Source organism: Pyricularia pennisetigena, assembly GCF_004337985.1.
Source record: "Pyricularia pennisetigena strain Br36 chromosome 7 map unlocalized Pyricularia_pennisetigena_Br36_Scf_7, whole genome shotgun sequence".
Classification (NCBI taxonomy): Eukaryota; Fungi; Ascomycota; class Sordariomycetes; order Magnaporthales; family Pyriculariaceae; genus Pyricularia; species Pyricularia pennisetigena.
Window position 1 is genome coordinate 278,274 of NW_021940919.1, and position 23,106 is coordinate 301,379.

The 23,106-nt window shown below is 50.4% G+C and overlaps 6 protein-coding genes across 6 annotated transcripts; 2 read left to right on the forward strand and 4 right to left on the reverse strand.

Annotated features, from left to right (window-relative positions):
- Nucleotides 1–6,540: 6,540 nt before the first annotated feature.
- PpBr36_09750 (uncharacterized protein) lies at nt 6,541–10,516 on the forward strand (the record flags this gene model as incomplete). Its single annotated transcript, XM_029896869.1, has 4 exons — nt 6,541–6,614; nt 6,709–6,909; nt 8,237–8,807; nt 8,903–10,516. The coding sequence occupies 4 exons, from the start codon at nt 6,541–6,543 to the stop codon at nt 10,514–10,516; spliced, it is 2,460 nt and encodes an 819-aa protein (XP_029745121.1).
- PpBr36_09751 (uncharacterized protein) lies at nt 6,671–7,044 on the reverse strand (the record flags this gene model as incomplete). The annotated part of the gene is made up of 2 exons (XM_029896870.1): nt 6,671–6,891; nt 7,020–7,044. 2 exons carry the CDS (start codon nt 7,042–7,044, stop codon nt 6,671–6,673), a joined length of 246 nt encoding a protein of 81 aa, XP_029745120.1.
- A 595-nt stretch (nt 10,517–11,111) lies between the features above and the next one.
- PpBr36_09752 (uncharacterized protein) lies at nt 11,112–13,349 on the reverse strand (the record flags this gene model as incomplete). Its single annotated transcript, XM_029896871.1, has 2 exons — nt 11,112–13,129; nt 13,247–13,349. The coding sequence occupies 2 exons, from the start codon at nt 13,347–13,349 to the stop codon at nt 11,112–11,114; spliced, it is 2,121 nt and encodes a 706-aa protein (XP_029745123.1).
- A 1,635-nt stretch (nt 13,350–14,984) lies between these two features.
- On the reverse strand, nt 14,985–16,661 carry PpBr36_09753 (uncharacterized protein; the record flags this gene model as incomplete). Its single annotated transcript, XM_029896872.1, has 1 exon — nt 14,985–16,661. The coding sequence occupies one exon, from the start codon at nt 16,659–16,661 to the stop codon at nt 14,985–14,987; it is 1,677 nt and encodes a 558-aa protein (XP_029745122.1).
- A 964-nt stretch (nt 16,662–17,625) lies between these two features.
- On the reverse strand, nt 17,626–19,080 carry PpBr36_09754 (uncharacterized protein; the record flags this gene model as incomplete). The annotated part of the gene is made up of 1 exon (XM_029896873.1): nt 17,626–19,080. The coding sequence occupies one exon, from the start codon at nt 19,078–19,080 to the stop codon at nt 17,626–17,628; it is 1,455 nt and encodes a 484-aa protein (XP_029745117.1).
- A 3,454-nt stretch (nt 19,081–22,534) lies between these two features.
- Nucleotides 22,535–22,960, forward strand: PpBr36_09755 (uncharacterized protein; the record flags this gene model as incomplete). The annotated part of the gene is made up of 1 exon (XM_029896874.1): nt 22,535–22,960. The coding sequence occupies one exon, from the start codon at nt 22,535–22,537 to the stop codon at nt 22,958–22,960; it is 426 nt and encodes a 141-aa protein (XP_029745116.1).
- Nucleotides 22,961–23,106: the final 146 nt, after the last annotated feature.

Below are 23,106 nucleotides of genomic sequence, written 5' to 3' on the forward strand. Positions count from 1 at the left end.
CTGTGTAGCAAAAATCTCATGCCATCAACTTTGTGGTGGCAGATGAATCAGCATCTACTGTATGTTAATGACTTGCACCATGCCTCTTGGATATAACAAATCATCCAAGTTAATTACTGATTAATCGTAAACCTATCAGTACCGCACCTAATCACCCGTGTCCCTACCTTATCTGTCACCGAGGCCAGATAACAAAAGAAGCGATGATACAGTAGGATGAAGAAAAACAAACCACCGAATGCACGCCGACTCAAAGTCAAGGAACATGGATCTCCCAATATCATCCATGCCAGCCGCGGCGGGGTAATGGTACGCCATAAGCTTTGCGGACTCTTCTTTCCTTCGTACGGTTTTACAAGTAGCCTCAGCGGCGGTCACCTCATCCTCCCACCGCCGAATGGGCGTTGTTTCTGCAGGGTACGGAACTGAATACCGGGAAATTCTCCAAGGGAGCATAAACGACTGCGCGCATTAACAGTATCGGTTCATGCCTAGGCCTATCGGTTCCAGCACGTGCATGCGCATCGAACTGTCCGAGAGAGAAAAGAAAAGAGTAGAAGAAGGGAGCCACATTGACCCAGAGCCTTGGGCTTGCTCCCGAAACAAGCCTCAAATCATACGACGCCACGGCAAACGTGCGCCTCTCTCACCGACTTTGCATTCCAGCAAGAACGGAAGACCAATCATGATCGCGATCTCGGCAGTTTACTTATCCGTGGGTTTTTCTGGGTTAACATCAACGAGCGAGTCTGGGCTCCATTTTGTCATTTGTGAAGATCATTAATGGGTCCTTTGTCGCTTGCGCGTCTCCATCCACCAGCATCCGCTACCTTCTAGTCCCACGGAGAAACGAGAGCGCTTGCAATTTGAGCGGGATCAGTCTTTTTCTATGTATAGCGCAAACCTTACTAGTTACCTTAGTACTGGTAGTATGACAACTCCGTTAGTCTCCGTAGTTTTCCATTTCGTGATCGATCTAGGCCTTGGTTCTATAAAGTTCATCAATAATTAGTACCGGAACCGAAAAGAGCAAGGCCTAGTCTCGATTTTAGAAGAGGAAACTGAACTGCACACAGACTTGGCTCCAGCGTAGCAAAAATCCGGCCCCCACGTTGATTTCTCTCCACACCCTGATCGTTCAATTTTATGATCCATTATCGTAGAATAGACGTCATACATTCCAGTTACGGTCAAGGATTTTATTTATTCTTCCCACACATTGTGTGCCAACTGCGTTTTTTTTTTTTTTTTTTTTCGCCATCAGCAAAGGCCAAGCTTGCTTTGGTAAGTGCTGCAGCTTGCAGGTTGTCGGACGACATCATGGCGTCTCGAAATCAAGATCGAAAAATTGTGTTCCAAGTAAAGTAATCGTGTTCACAATGTTGCATGGCCTCCACCCGCTATGTGTCGTCGGACTTTTCAACGCGCCACGCAAAAGATCTGAGTCGCGCCAGGTTTGAGGCAGCAGGCAATGGCGTTTTGTTTGCGTCACTAATGTATATTCCAATTCAAGACAAATAAACAAGGCTAGCTAGTATAGTTAACTAGTCTTGTGCTTGTGTTTAAACTGCGCTCGCGAGCAGCCAAAATTTCTAACTCCAACACCTGGCTAAATACAAGCTCTCCCCGCAGCCAACCCGCAGTAAAAAAAAAATACCCGTGGATCGCTTCTCGTTGCCGGTACTCGTTTAGACGACGGTAATCAGTCCCCCGTCCAATCCAACTATAGTAAAGGCTGCGAGATGCCTCGTCCCGCCCGGTAGACAAGTGTTGATCGATTTGCTGCTTGTTCTTTTACTCCCCATATGGTATCTGGTGTGGTGATCAGTAGACGGGACAAATACGCGGGTGCAGAACCTTGTCGATGCCTGCCCGAAAGGGGATGGATGCAGCCGCCTGCACGTACAAGACTGGAAAGTAGCTGGTTTTTTTTTTGACGATCCTTCTGAGCATCGTCTCTTTTTCATGATCTGATTCCCCTTGTCTTCTCCACCCGCCCAGCCTTGTGCCCACAATGGACATATTAGCCCGATGAGGTGCATACAAAGTATCTTAGAAACGACTCTTACTACTGCCTCTACTGTTATTATTGCTTGTTGTATTCTCACTGTCCCGAGCGACTTCTAGACCTAGACTTGACTAAGCTCTTCACTTTTACTCCCCTGTCATGGGCTGGTTACTCAAGTCAATTCAAGACACGACATCAGACAAAGATTCTAACCAGTGGTTTCGCTCGGATGAGGTCATCTCTAGGTTCCAGGTACGTAAACATTCGAACTCGACTCGATCCTTCGCACGCTAACTGTGTACCTTGCATATGCGTGCTTCGTGATCTGTTTTGTTCCATGTCCTCCATTTCCCCAACTCGTTGAATAATTATCTTATTTTCCAGTGCATCAGCTCCATGCAGCCTTTATTGACTAACCCTTGAAACTACCTCCTGAATCAAATTGTCACAGTTTTTTTTTCTCCCTATTCGGTGGCTATATAACCCAAAAAAAAATATCTCGCGTTCCGATTATCTGCAGCGTCTCCATTTCCCGATGCTCACCTTGCCGATTCCGGCAACAGGCTTGCGCGTCGACCAGTAAGATGCAGGTGTTACTCCCTGGCGACAGCATCCTTTGTCCCTTGCCTTTTTCCAGGGTCCTCCGTGGTAAAAATGTGTTTCTGGAATATCTCCAGCGCCCACGTTCCGTACCTTGTAGTGTTGATGTAGTCGTGGCAGCCAGTTTCAATGTCATCCGAACCCAAAGTCGTCCTGAAAAAAAAAAAAAAAAAAAAAAAAAAGAGCCGCCATCCATTGCCGCGTTCGGGCCGATGGTAATTGAGGCTCTTTTCCCCCCGACTTTTCCAATTACACATCCTTGCGCGAAAACCCATTCCAGATGTAGTAGAGCGGACTTCTTAGGAGATGAAAAATTTTGTCAATATTGCTCCTTACTTTCTAGGCTTGGTGCATCCCCACATAGAGGTTTGTTGCTTGTTGTGGACTGCAGCTTTGGGCCTGTTCGGTCATCATAATGATGCTGAATTTCTTGAACTTCTGGGCGCTTGCCCGGAACTCATTCTTACTGGGGCAGATTACTGGAACTTGTGAGGTTGGCTGGTCTTTCCTTGGCTTGAGCCAAGCAGAGCATACATATACGAGAAACGGAGCAAGTCCTCGGAAATGCCCACCACTAACTTGACGGGTATCTCGGACCTTTTGCAGGTGGAATAGAATGATGTGTTTGAAACCGAATGTAGGTATCTTCCTGTGCGGAAGCAGAGCGATACCCATCGATTCATTGTTTGTTAATTTTAAATGATTGTCGTTACCGTACCGTAGCTAAATTTATTCTTCGGGATATTCTTTGCCCGTCATTGTCCCAGGCAGCCCTTGAACAAGTAAGTCCGTTTGTCTGTTTGATCGGAAGGACTTCGAAACTATTAAACGAACCGAGTATTTTGGGTGTTGACAAAACAGACTTGGCGATGCCAACCCAGACATTCATCACTTAAAATGTGTCAACCCATTAGTAGAGCACATCTGTGTACCGTCCAGATACGAATTGACATACCTTGCTGATGGTATCAGGCCTATTATATGATGCCTCTGTGAAATTGTTTTGACTTGATGGCGTCCATTGCTTCTAACAAACACAGGCAGCATAACTGAGTATCAATCTTGCCCATACTTGCCTTTCATCAACGACGAAAGAACAAACATGATCAGAGGATCAAGCGTGACAGGCTTGTTATATTTTGCAAAGCCAAAAGACGAGCAGAGAGACGTGAAGACATGCAAGTCGACTATCATAGTAAGTGTGTCCAGGCTCAATTGATAACGAAAACTAATGGATTGTATGTACAGAGAATCAAGATTGTTAGCCAGTATAGTTGGCATGTATTTCCACCTCCCCGTCGGGAATTGCTCGGTCATGTGTAACGTAGCCCCAAAGTTGTTCGACAAAATGCCCTCGTCGCCCCTTCACAAACTTTATCTATATTATTCTCGCTCGGAGTCGCTATTTTGGCAGTGCAGAGGACAAAAATAACCTTCCGCGAGAAGGAACTAAGCAAAGCGCAATGATGATGAATGAGCCACTCGGCTGCGTGCTGCTAATCGACCTGAAGGGGCGAGACAGACACCCTACTATCAATAGCTGTAACTGGCTGCCCTCGTGGTTACGACCACGCCGTTGGGTTTCTATATCCGATCCAGTTTCTATTGACCAACATCTCTTCAGAGCTGCCCATCGCGCCTCAAGCCCAGTAATCAGTCCCTAGAAGGCTCGGCGGTGGTATCTGTGTTCCGCCTACGCTACTGAGCATCATGTTCCTGGGCAAAAAGTGCTTTATCGTGGTTGGTATAATAGTCACATGGTTTTACTGCCTAAAAAGAGTGCGGCCAGATTTTGACGGGAAACATCGTTTGCCATGCTCGCCCGGCTGGCTTTGTTGCAGCTGATTTGGAATAGGAAGTTCTCAGCGTGCTCTCCGTCAAATCCAAGCATGTACTCTAAGGGCAAAGCGTCATAATCTCTGTTGAGAGGAGTTCCTCGGCGATATGATGGCGGAGGATGGGACCGAGAGTTTCTAGGGCTATACTTCCCTTTCTGCGAACTGATCAGATAAGGGAAAGCTGCAAGTTAAGTGGACTGCTGCGACCTGGTCAACAAGATCGCGCCCACTAACAGTTGCATATCTTACGTTTTCTTGGACGTTTCTATCTTGCCGCATGACTTCGTTGCTTCAGTGTTCCCTCGTGTCATTGGTAGCCTTGTTTGCCTTGTTATCTGCTCATTTGTACCTTGATAATATCCCCAGTTATGATGGTGTGCGGTGTTCGTAATACCGGGCTAAAATATATCCATGTATGGCTTTTGTCATTGATTATCTCTTGCTTTTCTTTGTACTTTCGCCCTTGTATACGCTTGCCCCTACTTATGAAGTCGGTAGAACGCCGTGTGGGACATGGTTGTAGCACAGCGTTTGCGAACCCTGCTCTCGAGGACGAGCCAAGGAAAATTATAGCCGGCAGCCTGAGCAAGATTGTTCGGCACTCACACACAAGCCAGACTATATATACTGACATGGTTATATATCCCCATCGTCACTTATACACCTCGCATTTAGCCACACTCAGGAAAAAACTTCTAGTAGAGTCAAGCTCTCCACATTTCCAATTGAAGTCTTGCCACTCTCAGTCATTTTGAGCTCTTTTCCATCAGGAGTCTCAATTGTTCCTTGAGTTTATCCAATAATTAGTCCAGCACTAAGCTACCCAAGGCTCTCTTCCAAGTGAATGGTATGAGCATTGCGTATCAAAACAGTGAGACTCCATAGTAATCGACACTAAATTATAAGCCTTAGACTATCACGCTGCATAATTATAACAACGATAGATCTCTGCAGTGATAGCCCCAGGCCAGCTGCATGACTATTTATTGCATTATCACGAGAGTAACCATGAAAAGGATATCTTGGAATCAATATGGTCTCATCATGGCGGTGAAGTAAATTTAATACAGGGATGAAAGCGGACTGATGTAATTTCAGGTGCCATATCATTCTATAGGAGGTGGTTTGAGCAGATCATTCGACCTCCTGTCCACCATAGGCAGCAACTTGGAGATTTTGGGTGGACCAAAGGAAATGCCCTCAGCTTCTTTCATCTGTACGGGCCTACTTCTAGAGCTAGCCTCTAAACATAGTGAGGGAGATCTAGAGCTTTCAGTGACCGCAAGTTAAATCGTCCAAAGAATTAAAACCTCGCCAGTAGGGTTAGGCTGTAGAACCTAGATCTTGAAGCCCACATGTATGCTTTGATACAGATACAGATGAATCACAGATCCTTGGACACACGTGACGCAGACCGAGGCAAAAGACAGTGGGCGCCGAATGAGCTCATATGCGCAGAAGGTCAATGGATACTACTTTGATGCTTTCTTTGCTGCGAATAATTCTCAAACCAGAAACTGCATTCAAGGAAGTTGGGTCCCCAGGATTTCGCCTCGTAGCCAATACATATTTCTGAGAGAGAAACATTACTTGAATGTCTCACTAAGCATGATGTCCATTGGCTCCGTCCTACAAGCTCACCCGATAGTTTGGACTTCAGAAAGAGCTCCTAAAAGTTTATCGAAAACGACATCGTGATTTTGATTAGCAAGATGATTGTCTCTGTCACTTATAAAACCGGACACGAACAAGATCAGATCACAAGAAAAGCCCGGGTGGATAAATACGAAGTGAAGTGACATGGGTTTGACTTCAAATGTCAAAACTGGACGTGGATTATCGCTGCCTACGGCCCCACCCTGTATCCAGCCAGTTCGAGAATGGTGGATCTGGGTTCCTTAATGCCCCCACTTATAGCCGTCCACGGCGTCATCGTCATCGCTCCCAATCCTACATCGTACAAGACAAAGATATGCACGGCTGAATTGAAACGCACCCAGCTAGTTGGGCTCATATTTTACAAGTAGACAAATCTTTCGGCTATCGCATTCATCACCATCGTCTATTTGAATGGCAAACCACCTGGATAAAGCCATGTCGCGACGCGAAGCAGAAGCCAAAGTGAAGGCATGGGGATTCCCCCACGTATTCACCTGGACGGATGGACCGTATGTCTCGATTCGACTGTTCTGCCCTTTTTAAACTTTAATGAAGTATCCACGGTTCATGCATCCAGTGCCGCAATATTAACATGCCGTTCAGAAATGCACACTACACTCCACATACCCACAACGGCCTCACCACTCATCTCATCCTTGATGGCGAGCTGACCATCACCTACCCAGAGGATGATAATCCTACCAAAGAGACGTTTGGCGTGGGCAGTCGGATCGATGTCGACGCTGGTCGCGTGCACGAAGTCTGGATCGGCAAGGATGGCTGCACCTACGTTATCGGAGAAATGTGACGGGAAGACGCATTTGAAGCAACCCCCATCGGACTTGGCCGGTTAATCATGGTGTTGCTTATTGGTAAAGACTAATTTCAAATGGTTAAATACAATCCACACTTACTCCAAGCCTCTTCAATTCCATGCATGTCTTTGTTGACTGTGGCTTGAGGAATAATTACTGCTGCAATGTGCTGGTAAAATGTCTGGACCTGTCGAGGCGCTGTGCACCCATCCCGGAAACGGGACGATCCCCCCCCAGCCCTGTAAGACACAGCCTCGACCTCTCGACTTGGCAAAACGAGGACGATCTTGAGGCTGTAAAGATTACTACGTGTGGGACGATTTAATTCTTGTCAACACTCCGTATAGGTAAACGCATTGTGATACCCGCATACACGGAGAAGAATACTAATGACTTGGGAGACTAACAGGAAAAGTGATGTAGTAGTCTTACCGGATCCATTCTAGGCGGCCGCGCAATTGTCATCGGGAACAAAACTAGAATAACCGTGCTTGAGCTTAGTACCTGGACTAATGATCTCCGACCTTGGTATTCCCTTCCAATTATCCACAGGATTCAAACAAGCAACATTAAGGAGAGCGTTACCTACCAGGGCCATCCATATTAAATAGTGCGGCAAGCGAGAATCCAGCTGAACCTGAGAGCTTGTCTGTCTTACTAGGCGGCAGTAAAAGCATGGAACATTCCAACAGCGCATCCCTGACTGCTGACACCCCTTTCGCGCTTTTGGATACCGACCTAGGTAATTAATTACAATACACATTGGGGAGGACACAAAGAAAGAAAGGTCCCCAAATTTTTTACTTGAAAAAAACAAACCTTATTTTCTATCCCTTTTGTTCCCTTTGCGTCGTTAAACTTGCAGAATTGAATCTTGTACTTCTCGGCTCTGCCTTCAATCATTCAATCGATTTCTACTTTCCAATTGCAGCGGGGCCTCCCCCGCCTCCAAACCGACAAACTGCACGCGATTGACCCCCCTGTCGCGGCCCTGCATGCCCTGATCTGACTGTCGCTGCCAAGAAGGCATCCACTACAGCTTCTCGCAGTCTCGGCCCTGGGCTTCGTCCCACCTTGATTGACAATGTGCTTCTCTGTAAGTTCAGCCTTTCCACCCAACCACGGGGGTGTGCTCCCGCTGCATTTCCTCTTCTTTTTTTTTTTTTTCTCCTCCCTCCTGTCAAAAGATGCGACGAACACCTTCTGCCATCCGATCCATCCAAGGATCCCAAATGTTATACGATCAATCGCAAAGGCTGTACAATATGAGCAGAGCACTCGCCGCCCTCGATTAGTACAAGCCCTGCCTGATACAGAAGCCAAATCGCTTACCCCACACGCGGCCTCCAGTTGCCTTGCCGAAAGGCCTCCAAGATCGCCTCGGACCAGACCTCCGCGCGCTACAACATGCCGACGTTCGGCCGCCACCAGGACGCCGGCGGCGCGCTGCGCAAGCTTGTCAACATGACCACCCTGATGGTTCCGACCCAGGGCGGATTCCACAAGCCGAAAGCCACCGATCACATCGACAGCGCCATCGACAGCAACATGACCATCTGCCCGGGATTCGAGAGCCACATTGTTAGAATATTCAAGAACCTGTGCGGACCGGGCGAGGCGACTGTATCCAGGGAGAGGTTTCAGGCTTTTCTGGAGGATGTCCAAGGGGACGTTGTGACGAAGCCCCTAGAGAAAGAGACGTATAATCTGTACCAATTCTTCGAGACGTGGTCGTACGTGTATCGTATGAAGCCGCAGACCAAGATCGACCCGGCGGAGAAGGACCTGTCCAAACCTATTAGCCACTACTTTATCAGCAGTAGTCACAACACATATCTCCTTGGAAACCAGCTGACCTCTGTCAGTTCGGTCGAAGCATACCAAACGGTAAGGGAACGATGGGGCCCCCTCGAGCTGTCTGGAGCTGCAGCATGTTGTCCGGCTGAAACATTGCTGACATAAAACGTTGCACAAACCCATAGGCGCTTGAACAGGATTGCCGCTGTATCGAGATCGACGTGTGGAACAGTCCCGAATACGCATCAGGTCTGCGAACTCCAAGCAGGTCCAAGTCGCCGCGACCAGGCCACAAGAGACACCTGTCGGCCTCATCGATATCGAGCGCATTCGAAGAGCGACTTGAGTCTCTGAAACAAGTTTTCACGGGCAAGTCGTATTCCAGTTCTCAGACGACGACCAACAGGACAAGGACACTCAAAGTCCCACCTTGCGACCGTCGAAACAGCAACAATCTAGAAGTACCGTTAACGAGGAACAGTGACACGACATTCACGACTGGCTCTAACACTGCTGTGGACGACCCAGAGGATAATGATGTCCCCGAAATCCATACCCGCACGCGGTCACGGTCGCTCGCAAACCCATCCATGGAACCCGTCGTTATGCACGCGCATACTTACGCGCAGAGGGATTGGACTTTGGGCAACTACGTTGGTTTCCGGGATGTGTGTCGGACGATACGCAAAACCGCCTTTGTCAAAAACCACCTGCCCATCATCATCAGTCTTGAAGTGCACGCGGATGTGCAGCAGCAAGACCTCATGGTGGAAATAATGCAACAGGAATGGGGAGATCACCTTTTGCAAGAGCAGATTTTTGGCTGTGACCCCAGATTACGACTTCCGACTCTGGAGGAGCTCAAGGACAAGATACTTATCAAGGTTAAGAAGGCCTCGGTCGTCGCCAATTCGAACGGCACTGCCGACTCTCTTGGCATACCGCTCACGGCGCTCATCAGAGGCTCTGCACCAGGCAGTAGCTCGGACGAGGAAGCAGGGGCGAATTCGAACCGGCCCAAGATCTCGACTCGGCTCAGCAACCTGGCAGTATACACGCACAGCAAGCACTTTGCAGGATTCGGCACCCGGGTGGCCAAGTCGCCGTCCCATATATTTAGTTTGAGCGAGGGCAACATCAAGCGCTGGGCCAAGGAGGACCCCGAGGGCATGAAGTCGCATAACAAGTCGTTCCTGATGCGGGCGTACCCCGACCCGGTATCGCGCGTCGACAGCGGCAATATGGACCCGGTGTTTTGCTGGCGTCGCGGCGTGCAGATGGTCGCCATGAACTGGCAAACGCTGGACGGCGAGATGATGATTAACCATGCCATGTTTGCGGACCAGGCTGGGTGGGCACTTAAGCCGGCAGCGATGCGCGGACTCCCTGACGACTCGTTCGGACCCAAGACGGTCGAGCTGCTGAGGATAACGGCGTTTGCGGGACAAAATATACGACCGGTCGTGGGCGAGACGGTGAGCTCGTTCGACCCATCGATCAGTATCAGTCTTTGCGTTGAGGGCCAGGACCCGATCAAGCATCACCTTCCTAGCCGGGAGACGAGCAACCCAGACTGGGGTCACGAGGGCAAGTCGGTCTGCTTCAAAGACGTGGCCAACGTCATGGAGCGCTTCAGCTTCGTCAAAATCAAGGTCGAGGACGACGGGGAGCTGTCCTCGTGGGCATGCTACAGGCTCGACCGGCTGCGGCAGGGCTACAGGTTCGTGGAGCTGATGGGGCCTAGGGGCGAGCGGACAGAGGGCAAGCTGCTTGTCAAGATTGACAAGGTCATCCGGTGAAATAGGACCGGTGATGTTTTGGTTTTGGATATTTCCTATGTCATGCTTGGCGCTAGCTCGGGTGCAAACAGCCACAGGCTTTTGGGTTTCTGGATTTGTGGGCTGGTTTTGACTTGGTTTGGTAAACTTTGGTTTTACTGTTCTATACCTCCAGTGTTATGTTCTCTTTGTTGGATAATATATTTCTTCATCCCAAGTGCGTATGTGGTAATCACCATCTGGAAAAAAAAAAAAAACCCACCAATGGAGTGAACTGACTTTGTACAAGGGAAACCCACCCCGCATTCGGAAAACAAGTTGATATAGCAAGATAAAGCAGGCTTTCAAGTCATTTCAGGAAATTCCCTCTAAAACAACCAGACTTCGTCATCGTACGACGGAGTTATGCAAAAATTCCAAAGAAGACGGCATATACAAGCCGCATCTATAACAAAAAGAAAAAGCAATATGCAAAAAGAAAACAAAAAAGAAACCACGCGGCAAAACACCAGTAGATCGATCGTACGGTTTTAACTCAAATGCTCAAACCTATGCAGCCATGCACCAAAACCACAGAAAACAAAACAAACAACAGAGCTCAACACGGCCGACACACTCACAACTTGCTTTTGAGCGAAGGAGCCTGGCAGCAGGGTCCGGCAGCAGCAGACGCCTGCGCCTCCTTGGCGAACGCGTCGCGCGAAGTCTTGTCGCCGTCGCCGAGCTGGGTCGGGGGCAGCCAGAGGGCAGGATTCTTGACGAAGAAGTTGGAGGCGCGCAGCGTCACGCTGACGGGCTCGGCGGGCATGATGGGGAAGTCCTCTGTGCGGGGGAAGTGGGTGAGGCCGAACTGGATGTAGCAGACGATGTCGGTGTCGTCGATGGAGCCGTCGCGCGCGGCCCAATCGGCCACGGTCGGGTTGAAAGGGTGACCCAGCTCGCCCTGGGACTGCGGCACGTAGTCGCCGGCCGGGTAGATGCGCCAGTCCTCGTAGGGCACGACCCAGAGCGCGTGCTGCGCAAACGTCGCGCGCTTCCACACCATGCTGCCCGGCTTGGCGAGGATGCGGGGGCACGACGAGTTGAGGATCTTGTAGGCGATGGGCTTGCCCGTCGACGGGTTCAGCTTGCTCCGGTTGATGATGTCCCAGGACCGGCTCGTCTCGTGACAGTAGTCGGCGGCGCCTGCCTTGGCGGTCAGCAGCGGCGTCTTTTTGCAGTAGAAGCCGTTGCCGTAAGGGTTTTCGGCGGAGCCGAGCGGTGCCTCGGACGAGACAGCGTCGTTTTGCACCACCGAGTTGTTGGGTCCGTCGATCTCCGGGTCGATGCGGAGCGAGAAGATGTGTTGGTGGTGATGGGCGGTGAGGCCCCGTGCCACCTCGGTGCCGTAGGGTGCGGCAGACTCGGACGGGTGCAGGCAGTACGTGTTGAGCATGCCCGTCAGCTTCATCTCGAGCTTGTAGGTGCCGTCGAGGTTGAAGATGTGGTAGAAGGCGTAGTCGTAGTTTGCGGCGGTGATGATTTGCGAGATGATGAGCTTGCGGTCGCGGGCCGAGATGGCTTGGCCGTTGCGGAAGTCGGTGTGCTTGTACGCGAGGCCGTTGTCCTCCTCATGGATGCAGACAGCGTTCTTGATGAGGGCGGGCTCGCCGGTGCTGACGGCCAGGACGGCGTCCAGGTAGTGGATTGCGCCCTTGCAGTCGCAGCCGAGCGACAGAGAGTTGCTCATGAAGCCGGAGCCGTACTCGCCCACATCAAAGGCGTGCTTCTTGTGATGGGGCGGGCTGGGGTTGCCGTAAGGGACGACCATCTCGACGACGCTGATGCGGTTGAAGAGGGTGCGCTCCCGCTGCTCGTGCTCGTCAAAAATGCTGACGTCAGAGAGGACGATGCCCTCGCGGTAGTTGAAGCCAATGTGCATCTTGTAGCCGGCCCACGACAGCTCGTTGCCGCGCATGCTGAAGGAGACGCCCTCGGGCTGGGTGATGTCAACGGGCTTGAGCCTGTCGTGGCGGTACCCAGCCGAGATAAACTCTGGGGTGTAGTTGTGCTCGGCCAGCGGCGGCTTGGTGCGCTCGCCGTTGACGTGGCGGACGTCAATGGCGAGCACGATCTCCTTCTCGGTGTCGATGACGACGGTGAAGTCGAGCGGGTGGGCGTACTGGTTGTCGTTGGGCGAGTTGCGATAGTAGACCAGCCCCTGCTGCAGGCGGCGATCCATGCCCCAGCGGTAGTCGAAGCCAATGGCCCAGCCGTCGACAAAGACCTTTTCCATGTCGGTGATGCCGACTTCGCGGCAGGCTTCCTGGAACCGCGGGTCGGCGCGGGCCACGCGCTCGCAGATGTCGAGGTCCTCGAGCGTCAGCATCGGGCCGACGTCGCGCACATCCTGCCATTGCTCGACGGCCAGCCGGTCCAGGTTGACCAGGACCTCGGCCGAATCCGGCGTGCCCCGTATCAGCACGACGCCGAAGGCGCGGCGGGCCGGGCGGGGACCTCGGCCGGCGCGGAAGGCCTGGTACTCGGCCTTGGCGGGCTCGCGCAGCGAGAGGAAGTTGAACTTGAGCTTCTTAGGTGTGGCATACTCACGGATGATCTTGGTTGCAGCACGTATCTCTTCGATGGAGAGAGGGTCTTATTATTTGGGGGCCAAGAAAAAAAAAGCAATTTTAGGTTAACTTTTGGTATTCAGTTGCTTAGACGAAATGATAGAAGGGGAAAAAAGAAAGAAAAGAAAAGAATCAAACTCACCAAGAGGATGAACCGGGCCCTGCTTAGTCAGGTCTGGAGCGGCGTCGTTGGGCTCTTCCCGAAAAATTGTATAACCGGCTATAGATGAAGTGTCTGGAATCATTTTGGTGGTTTTCTGGGCTCAGGGACTGTGCCATACGAGGGTTGGGGGACCCAATAAGGTTTTATTTTCTTGATGTGACCCTGAACTGCTTATGTGCAGTAGAGAATATAATAGATTGTTCGAGGAAAAAAAGGTTTTTTTTTTTGAAATTAAAGAGCAGAAAACCATAAAAAAAAATGAGCGCGCCTTCAAGTGCTCTTTATCGTCAACCCGATTCCCCGGCTCCGAAACTTGTAGCCGGAGGAGTAATGGAGATGTACTTGGCGTCTACTTTGTAAAAAAGCAAATCCCAATTCCCCCCCGCAACTGCCGATTGACGACAGCGAATTAGAATTGAAATCACCAAACTCCATGCAACCCCTAAACGGATGCGAGTCCCCAAATCCTTTCCCTTTCACTACTAAAACTACGTGGTATCCTCACAATTTGTTGTGGGGCCACCCCCGATCAAAGGGAAGAAAAAACCCGCCCATCGAGTCGGGGCCAGGTCTTTCCTGTTATCATGCGGCGGTCCTGATTGATCGATGCGTTTTGGTCCGTCGCGCGTGCTGCATGTTTGTTTGTATCGTACCATAATTTTTATCTCAGTTACATTACGGGGGGAGCCGAGATTTGCTCCCCTTCAAGAGATGTTGTCAAGAACCGTGTACTCCCCTGATGTCTAGGCCAAACTATACGTAAGCTTGGTTGCGGGCATTACTAAACTGGATAATAACAACAGTTGACAGCCCGCCCGTAGAAGTATAGAGAACCAATCGAAGAATGACATTCCACAACCCACCCAAGAAAAAAAAAAAAAAAAAAAAAAAAGGTAACCGCTACCGGAGATAACCCAAAAAGACCCTGGAGAACTACCCGTTTCGGCAGGTTTTCAGACCACCTCACCGAACACGTTGGGGCATGGTTCCTTCCTGTCCACAAACCAAACATGGAGGCAAGGTGGCCACCCAAATAAGGACTGTGGGGCTTGTCAAACATGATCCCACCTTTTCGCCTATCAGACAGACCCAAACAAACAGCCTAACGTTTCCCATGCGCCGGAAACCAGTTAAGCTCGGTTGTAGCTTAGATTTGCTCTTAACAAAACACTCAAGAGTCCAAAAAAGACAAGGTACCGAGGTAATAGCCGACGATATAGATAGGCGAGTCATGAAGTTTTGGGTACGCAGTGTGACCGATGCATTTATTCACTATGACCAAAGAATGCAATATATTTTGTCAGCGGTGTGAAATGGTATAATCGCTCAGTTCTGCCATCTTCTCTAAAAAAAAACTAGTAGTGCCAAAAAAAAAAAGGACTCATGAACCCATGCCAACTAGACGCAAGAGTGCATGTGACTTATATCATGACATGACGGCACTGAATCCTGGTTGAACTCACTTTCCACAACTCCGCTAAGACAAACCACATTCGTAAAAATGTGGGAAAGCACAAAAAAAAAAAAAAAAAAAAAAAAAAAAAAAAAAAAAAAAAAAAAAAAAAAAAAAAAAAAAAAAAAAAAAAACTCTGGCTACGATAATTAGTAGAGCCAATGCCCTTGAATATATACATGCGTTCGGATAAATCAACAACAATAACAACAAGGCACACATACACACGCCGTTCAAATGTCACCAAAGCAAAGTCTCAACCCTCTACTTCGACACGGCCCCCCTTTCCTTGCCATCCTTGCCGTCATCGCCGTTGGCCTTCTCACCCTCATTCTTTCCAATCCCCTGGAGAACCTCCACCTCGAGCCTCCGGGCTTGCTCCATCCGCTCCTCCGCGTGTCCCGTACGCAGATACTTGTGCCTGCCCTCAACCACCCATAATACGAGCGAAATCACCATCATGACCCCAAAAACCGCGATGGCGTAGTTCATGTTCTCTCCCGTCGGGTCCGGACTGGCGGGAAAGAAAAAGAAGACGGTCGTGACGCAGCAGTAGATCACCGAAACAACATTGATGACCGGCCCAAACCTCCCAAGTGGGAATTCACCGCCTGGCGGCAGCTTGTCCCGCCCGACGACGAGCAGGACCACAATCGGGATAGCGTACGAGATTGTCAGCGCGATTGTGGTGACGCTGAGGATGGCCTGAAGCACGGTGCTGGCGAATGTGTACAGAAGCCCAACCAGCCCGGTAAGAATACCCTGCAGCCAGAGGGCGCGCACCGGCACCTGCCATGTCTTGTCCACATGGCCAAAGTACTCGTCCCACGGCAGACCTCCATCACGCGCCAGACCCCAAGTGAGGCGTGAGGAGCTGGTGATGATGCTGAAAGCCATGCCAATGCCGTTGAAGATAAAGAGTGACAGGAGCGCCGTCGCGCCTTGCAGCCCAACGGTTTGCACCAGCAAATCAACAAAAGGGATACCGGTGGGCCCGTTGAGGACTGTATCAAAATCCTGGATGCAGTACATGCAGACCACCATGAAGAAGAACCCAGTGACGCCTCCCAAAGTCACACTGGACCACAGAATACGGGGCACGTTCTTGCGCGGTGCCGGGATCTCTTCGACCATGTGCACCGCCGCGTCAAACGCCGTCAAGCTGAAGGCTGCTTGTACCAGGCCAAGGAAGAAGGCTACCCCGTCGCTCCAGCCATCTTGGTTGATCCACGCGGTAAAGACGAATGAAGCAGGCTGGAACGACAGCTGATCTGATTTGGTGCCGACAGCAATGACCAAGGCAAGGGAAAAGACGAAAAATAGCACGACGAACCAAACTCCCACAAAGTTGTTGATGAACGGGAGGATCGCGTCGCGGCGCCCGGCGCCAATGTTTGCTAGGGTGCCGACCATGGACATGGCGAAGTAGAGCAAGAACTGGACCCAGCCTAGACTAGCACCTGACCACTCTGGGTCGTAATTGACCTTCATGCTCAAAAGGAATGAGGTCATAAAGGCCAACTGCGAGGCTGATAACGTCCACCATCCAAACGTGTTAATCCATGCACACATGTAGGATGCGAACCGTCCCCATTGACCTGGCCACAGGCGCGAAACCCAATATGCTTGTCCCAATGCTGTCGGCATACTGCTGCAGAGTTCGGCAATGGAGACGGCGACACAAACATTGCATATGGTCACCAGCACGAGGCCCCACAGAATGAGTGCTGGGCCACCACTGCCGAGCGCACTGCTCAGAGATTGCCCTGCTGTGCTCCATGTTCCGAGAACGATGAAGGAGAGGAAGAACAAGCTCAAGCTGCCAAACTTGCGACTGAGGGTCTGAGAGTGTCCCATATCAGCAAGTGAGTGCGCATCATCCTCGGCTTGGGCATCACGGGGTGCCTGATTCCCATGCGACTCGGTGTCGGGACTGCGCATCGAAAAGGTGAGGTGTTGCTAACGGATAGGATTTTGGGTGTTGTGGTTGGCGCAATTTGTCTTTGCCGTTCCCAGGTTGTGCCCTGATGTTGTCTTATGCATAAAAGAGTGTTTTTGAAACCTCGTTTGTATCGCGGCTCTCAGAATGCCCGCCCCCGGCGTGAGTCGGTTGAATCAGATGTATGGCGACAAGTCCATGCCTCGTCGTGAATGACTTTAGAGCAACCACCGAGGTTTCTAGCACGCAGGTTTGAATGACGCCTCCCGCGTCCTATCAATATTGTGGGGGTAGGAATGCCAGGTCGAAGCGGAGCGGTACCGAATTCCCGGGGTAAGCTGGCGCAGCTCCATCGAGAAGTCTTTATCAGGTGCCCTATCTGATTAGTACCCGACGAGTGGGGGGGGATACAACGTCAAATGACGGGCCATTGCCAGCCACTGCAAAGTGTCCAAGACCAAACTAGGATTCTCTCGGCGAAAATGCCAACGATATACGATTGCGTAACTCTGATGTTGCACCTCCGATGTTGCTATCAAAGGGCTCCGCAACTGAAAGAGGGGTCTGGGCAAATCAACACCTTCGATAGGCTGTATATCAAGGCATTCTCCTTTTCCGGTAATTAGATTACCCATACAAAAGATTGAATAAGGGATAGATCGAATCGAGGCGATAGACGCGTAAGATTGGTGGATACCGCGCTTGTGTGACCATCGCAGTCTTTTGAGTGCGCTTTTTTTTTTTTTTTTTTTTTTTTTTTTTTTTTTTTTTTTTTTTTTTTTCTTTTTTCTTTTTTTGCTTTTTTTTTTTGATACAACATATCTTTGCCGAACGAGGAGTCAGAGATCACAAAGATCTCCGCAACCATACCAACTATTTTCTCCAGTTAATGCATCGAAAAGGGTTTGTAAACAGGTGCTTGAACTGCTACTCGGCAGGGATGTTGCCAGATGTTAGAACTCGGCTTCACAAAACCAGCACGTTAGAGTCCAATCCGCCAAAAAGTTCTTGCCAGGTCAGGTCCTCGACGTTGGCACTCCACACAGTTTGAAGCTCCCTCATCACAGCCCTGACCGACGCAAACCGCATATTATCGTACAACAGGTTGACCAGGTCAAGAACCGTATTTCGATGTTCAGGTAGTTTTGCATGGGCGCCGACAACGTATAGTGGGAATATGATGCAGTTTAGTGATTTGGACTTGCGGTCAATTTCTAAAAGCGATTGAATTCCAGCCTGGACGTGTTGCTGGACCAGTGGGTGAATTATGGGTAGCCTGCAGATTGCCCGATATAAAAAGATGAGTGCGGCGTGTTGAAAGGCACGGATGAGTGCAAAAGCGTGCACGGCTGTGACGTCTTCCCTGGCGGTGATAATGTTTCTCTTGTCGTCATTGGTCGGCGATGGAGGGTTGGAATGTGTTTTCTCTAACTTGATTCCTGGGGTTGCATATGAGGGAAGAAATGACTGTTCAAACATGCGAACGGTATCCATCGACATCTCGACCTGTCCGCTCCGGATGCTTTCCAGGTAGAAAGACATGGCGCTCATGTCACCGAAGACCTTGGCGAGTGATGCACGCTGCAGGGGGTCTCGATTCCACCATACGGCGCCCTCGTCGACGGTGGTCCAGACGGAGGCAGGAAACGAGGGCGGACGGCTGTGGAGTAAAGACGTTGTCAGGTCTGCCGACACAAACTCGGCAAGAAGCAGTTGTAATGACGGCTCGCTCCTCCTCAGAACGCGCTCAATGCCGCCCATTTGTCCAACAAGGGCCATGACGCCTTTGTGATGACTGGACGTAGACACAAAACCGGTGACAAACTCTATAAAGCCATCGTGAAGGTAGAGTAGCAAGACGGCGAAGAGAAGAACCATGGGCGGTCTCTTGTCGAAGAGACAGCTGTCCACCCTGGACCGTATCTCAGCCAGACATTCGGCACGTTTCGGCCCCAGCCCACCCCGCCTCACCACCTCGGTCTCTTGACCTTCCTGCAGCAGCCGGTGCGAGTCGGCTAGGACGCAGGTGGTGAGGAGCACGACACGGTTCTCGAGGGCAAAAGGCAGCGGCGGTGATCTGGGCGCCTCTGCACACTGCAGCAGCGGCCAGATGCGGGCGTGAAAGTATTGGAGGGCCCGTCTCTCGCCCTGCGATAGCACACCATCGTTTGCGAGACCTGGGCTAAAGATGACCGAGGAGCAGACGGTTGGGGGCGTGGCGGGCGAGGGGTTGCTGCGGACGGGTGGCCGCGTGCTCCAGCGAATCAGACGGGTGTTGTAGTCGCAACGGACATCCTCCTGACCTTGGGCGCCGTCCTCGGCACACCGACGGCACACGGGCTTGGCGAGGTCGCATTTCACCCGGCGCTTCTTGCAGGGCCAGCAGGAGCCCGGTACGACCCGCACTCTTGAACTGCGCATTGCTCGTGCAGTGCAGAAAGAACTCAATCCGTAATTTTCTTTTCCCTGTCCTTTTTTTATTTTATTTTTATTTTCTTGTTTTCGGGAAAGTTACCGTGGCCGCCGGAAAGGGTAACAATTGTTCCCTTTGTGTGGGACGTCGTTCAAGGCGGAGAGATTTTCAATCACGAACGAATTAGCCGCGTGGATTTTTTTAACTCCGGAGGTGGTTCAAGGTGAGGCTGTGCCGGTAGCTTTTTGTCACAGATTAGACTTTGCATCCCTATCAAACAGAGTCCTATTCGATTGCTAACTTTTCAAGATCCAATCAGACTAGACCTGATGTGGAATTTGCCAACCGGGGCCTTCACCTTGGCGAGGCTTGATCTCCGCACCTTTTGTACCATAATACGTCATGCTCCTAGTAAAATTACCCCGCACTACCCCCAACAATCGATTCATCAGAGAGCGAGTGGGGCCATGGAGCTCTGGGAAACAACCCGTCGTCAACGGCAGATCGGTTGCTCTTAGTTCATCTACTATTGATTCGAGGCTTAATAACTCTTGTAGTTTACGCCAAATAAGGTATATGCTTGCTTTCCTATCTTATTTGCTCGACAGTTCTCGAACCATGGGCCTTGGGAGGTCCGGAAATGCTGATGTTGACCTACGCAAACGCGCAAGCTCACTGTTGGCAAAGAAAGTTTCCAAGCAAAGCCGAGTCATGCATGCCTCTGGGGTTCGCGTTTGACCAGAACCAGGGACACCGCAGTGGTAATGCCGTGAGCCGGCCATGCGCTGACAACCTCATTGATATATTGCAGATATCCAAAAGCCCGGAGACTGGATTTGTCAACTTTGATGATTGACAGTAGGATAATGAAACTTGATAAAGGACTGGCAAAACGAAAATCCAGACAAACTACACGTGTGCTGTGTCTAATCTTGGCCTGGCGGATGCCGTTTATTGCCCGCTTGATCCGATCTTGCCTCACCCTACTCTAAGACAAATTTGGATGCTGGACTGTCACATTCTGTGTGTTTCTCCCATACAGTCCTAGAACGGACAGAAAAAAAAACAAGACTGCCACTACTCTGCCTAAACTCAATCAAGTCGGACACAACTGCCATGCCTCGGCAAGAGAAATGGGCACAAATTGCCACAATCGCATCAACACCCACAGAACAGCCTCCTCAACATTAAAGCAGTATTACAACAGCAAAATTTCATCACTGCAGACTGCTGAAAATTTGGTGGTGTCGAAAGCCAGCGCCTCTAACATAGTTGATTGGCAGAGATGTTCGATCGCTAAGCAAGACCATCCACATCGAAGCCGCCGTGACAGGATAAACGATTCCCCCAGTTATAGACCGCAGACACTCAAGATGCCAACACGATGGTTACAAAGCTCTGAAAGGAGCAGCATGTGCCATCGCAGAGCAGACACAGCCGACAACGAACGACCGGACTGCCTCCGGGACGACTTGATAAAGGAAGGCACTGGTTTCCGGTTGCACTTGATGTTCATATAGTGGCAACTCGGCAGTGCTCATCTACTCTCAATAATTTCAGAGGCTGATAACTTGGATCATTTCCAAAATCCTTTGCAAAACATACGGAAACCCATCAGCAGAGATTTTCTGGAGTTATCGACGACCATGCACTCGTACTGCTAGCCGGACTGTCGAGGTTGATAAGCCCTTCAGGGCCCAACCCGCACAAGACTCAAGCAACCTTCGCCGACTCTTACCACAGAGAGCCTAGTTAACCAGTGGAATCGACACCCATTCCATGTTATCATGGAAGCTTGGTCTAGTCTAGCATTCGCTTGCGATAACACTGTCGTGCACAACGCAGTCGGATAAATGCCATGCTTACGACGAATGACTATGGGACAACCTCCTAGCCTCTTATAGAGCATTGACGGTTCTCAGACGACGAAGTTTGCCTTGGAAGCGCCTGACAGCATTACATTTGAGACTGGTGACAGACAGCTGGCCTTGGCTTCTTGATATTAACGATGCACAGCTGAAATACGCCGTTCAAATGACATAACGGCATCCTTCACCCAAAAAAAAAAAAAAAAAAAAAAAAAAAACCACAAGATTGATCCTGCAAATTCCGAACACTCGGGCAAAAATAAATATATCGCTGTCTAATGGACGCAGTCAAGAAGGTGGTCGATTTTGAGACGCAAACTCTTGCCCGACTGCCGAAGTCCCAAGAGCGTAGACCGCTCGCAGCTGGGCTACACCGAAACCAGTCATATCCGCGCGAGGTCATGCCATTGCGACCAGATCTTCGTATACTTTCGCGAAAGCGGGCCTAGGTGGGCCAGTTTGCAGATCTCAAAAGGCCACGCAAGTCAATAGACAATTTCTCGTGTTGCTGCATCATGTGTTGTCAAGAAGGGGCAGGCTGCCATTGAAAATCGTATCGATGTGTAAAGCATATTGCATACTGTAGGGCATAATAAACGAGCGGAAAGGACGAGGCAAAAAAATAAATTAAGATAAAAAAGACTGAGCTCGTATCAGAACTGAATGACGTTTGAAGGGTGCCGTGCAGTGGAATAAGAATATCAAGGTTTCCCCGCACCTCTGCCGGAAACCCGATCGAACCAAACAAAATCCAGGCTGGAAGAGAAGTGTCGCAAACCAATGGGTGTGCAATTGGGATTTGACGGCCTGTCAAAAAAAATGCATAAGCCCGAACTCCGGTCGTTCGGTGAGTTGAAATGACTGGACCATTCTAACTATTTGTCATTTGATCGACAGGCAATTACCTGGTAAAAGCAAGATTTTGAACACCCTACAGTGCTGTGATCGGGGGTTCCCCTATGCAGTCGAATGCTGAATTTAGATACGAGGTGGGCCGGGAAAACTTCTCCGGAAGTTGGGTACCATGGTAAGGTATGCTTGGTTGACGATCTCTCTCTAGTCCTTCTCGTAACTTCGCTAGGTAAAGGTAAACAAACAGGCAGTTCTTTTCTCCCCTGATTGCAAACCAGAATCAATTGGAGCGCAACTTTCGTATGCAGCGGGGCATGCCATACCCAAGCTGCCAGTGGTCCCCAGTTGGTGGGGACCTGCCGCTGTCAGGAGAAAGATGATGGGTGTCAATGTCGATGTTTACTACGTAGCGGCCCCTTCAGGGTCCACACCCTCTTATTTTTTCATTTTGTCCAATGACGTCGACTTGGGTTAGGCCTGTCTGGTTGTTTTTGGTTAGGTATGCGGGCCGGGAACGGGACAGCGTAACATCGTGAGGAATGACCGAGCTAGAGATTTCTGTATATGAAGGCAAGTGACAATTGCATCTTCACCCCTTTCCCGGAGTTTCTTTTCCTCCCCATCCACAAGCCATCCAACTGTCACACACTCTCGCTTTCATTCCCAACGCAAACACCATACACTAATCAACACTCGTTTACTAAAACCTGTAACAAACAAAAAAAACACCCTCACATTCACCATGCGCTTCGCCACCGTCACCGCCCTCTTCGCCGCCGGCGCCCTCGCCGCCCCGGCTGCTCAAGCCCAGGCCCCCTACTCCGAGACAATCGCGATCAGCGACTTCTCGGTGCGCAGGACGGTCGAAAACAAGCCGACCAACGTCAACTTCAAGATCAACGGCGGCGCCGCCTCGAACCTGTCCTGCAGCCTTGACAACCCGGAGCTTCCCACCTCCGCCATCGCCAAGTGCGGCGACAGCGTCTACTCCTTCGCCCTCGTCAAGGGCAATGCCACCGACTACGGCGTCCGCCTGTACAAGGAGCTCGGCCCCGGCGTCGGCCTGTACGGTGTGGGTGACGTCTTCACCTACTGCCACACCGGCGGCCGCGGCGACCTGCTGTGCACCCAGGTTGCTACTGCTTCTGTTGTCATTGACAGCGCTTAAAGGGGAGACATGAGGGCTGCCCCCATTGTTTTGAAAGGAAAATTTTTGGTTCCTTTGTTTCGAATATATGGTGGAGTTTGAAATAGAGAAGAAAAAAAAAAAGACCAAACACTTTATATGCCCTTAATTAATATTAAAAAGTATAA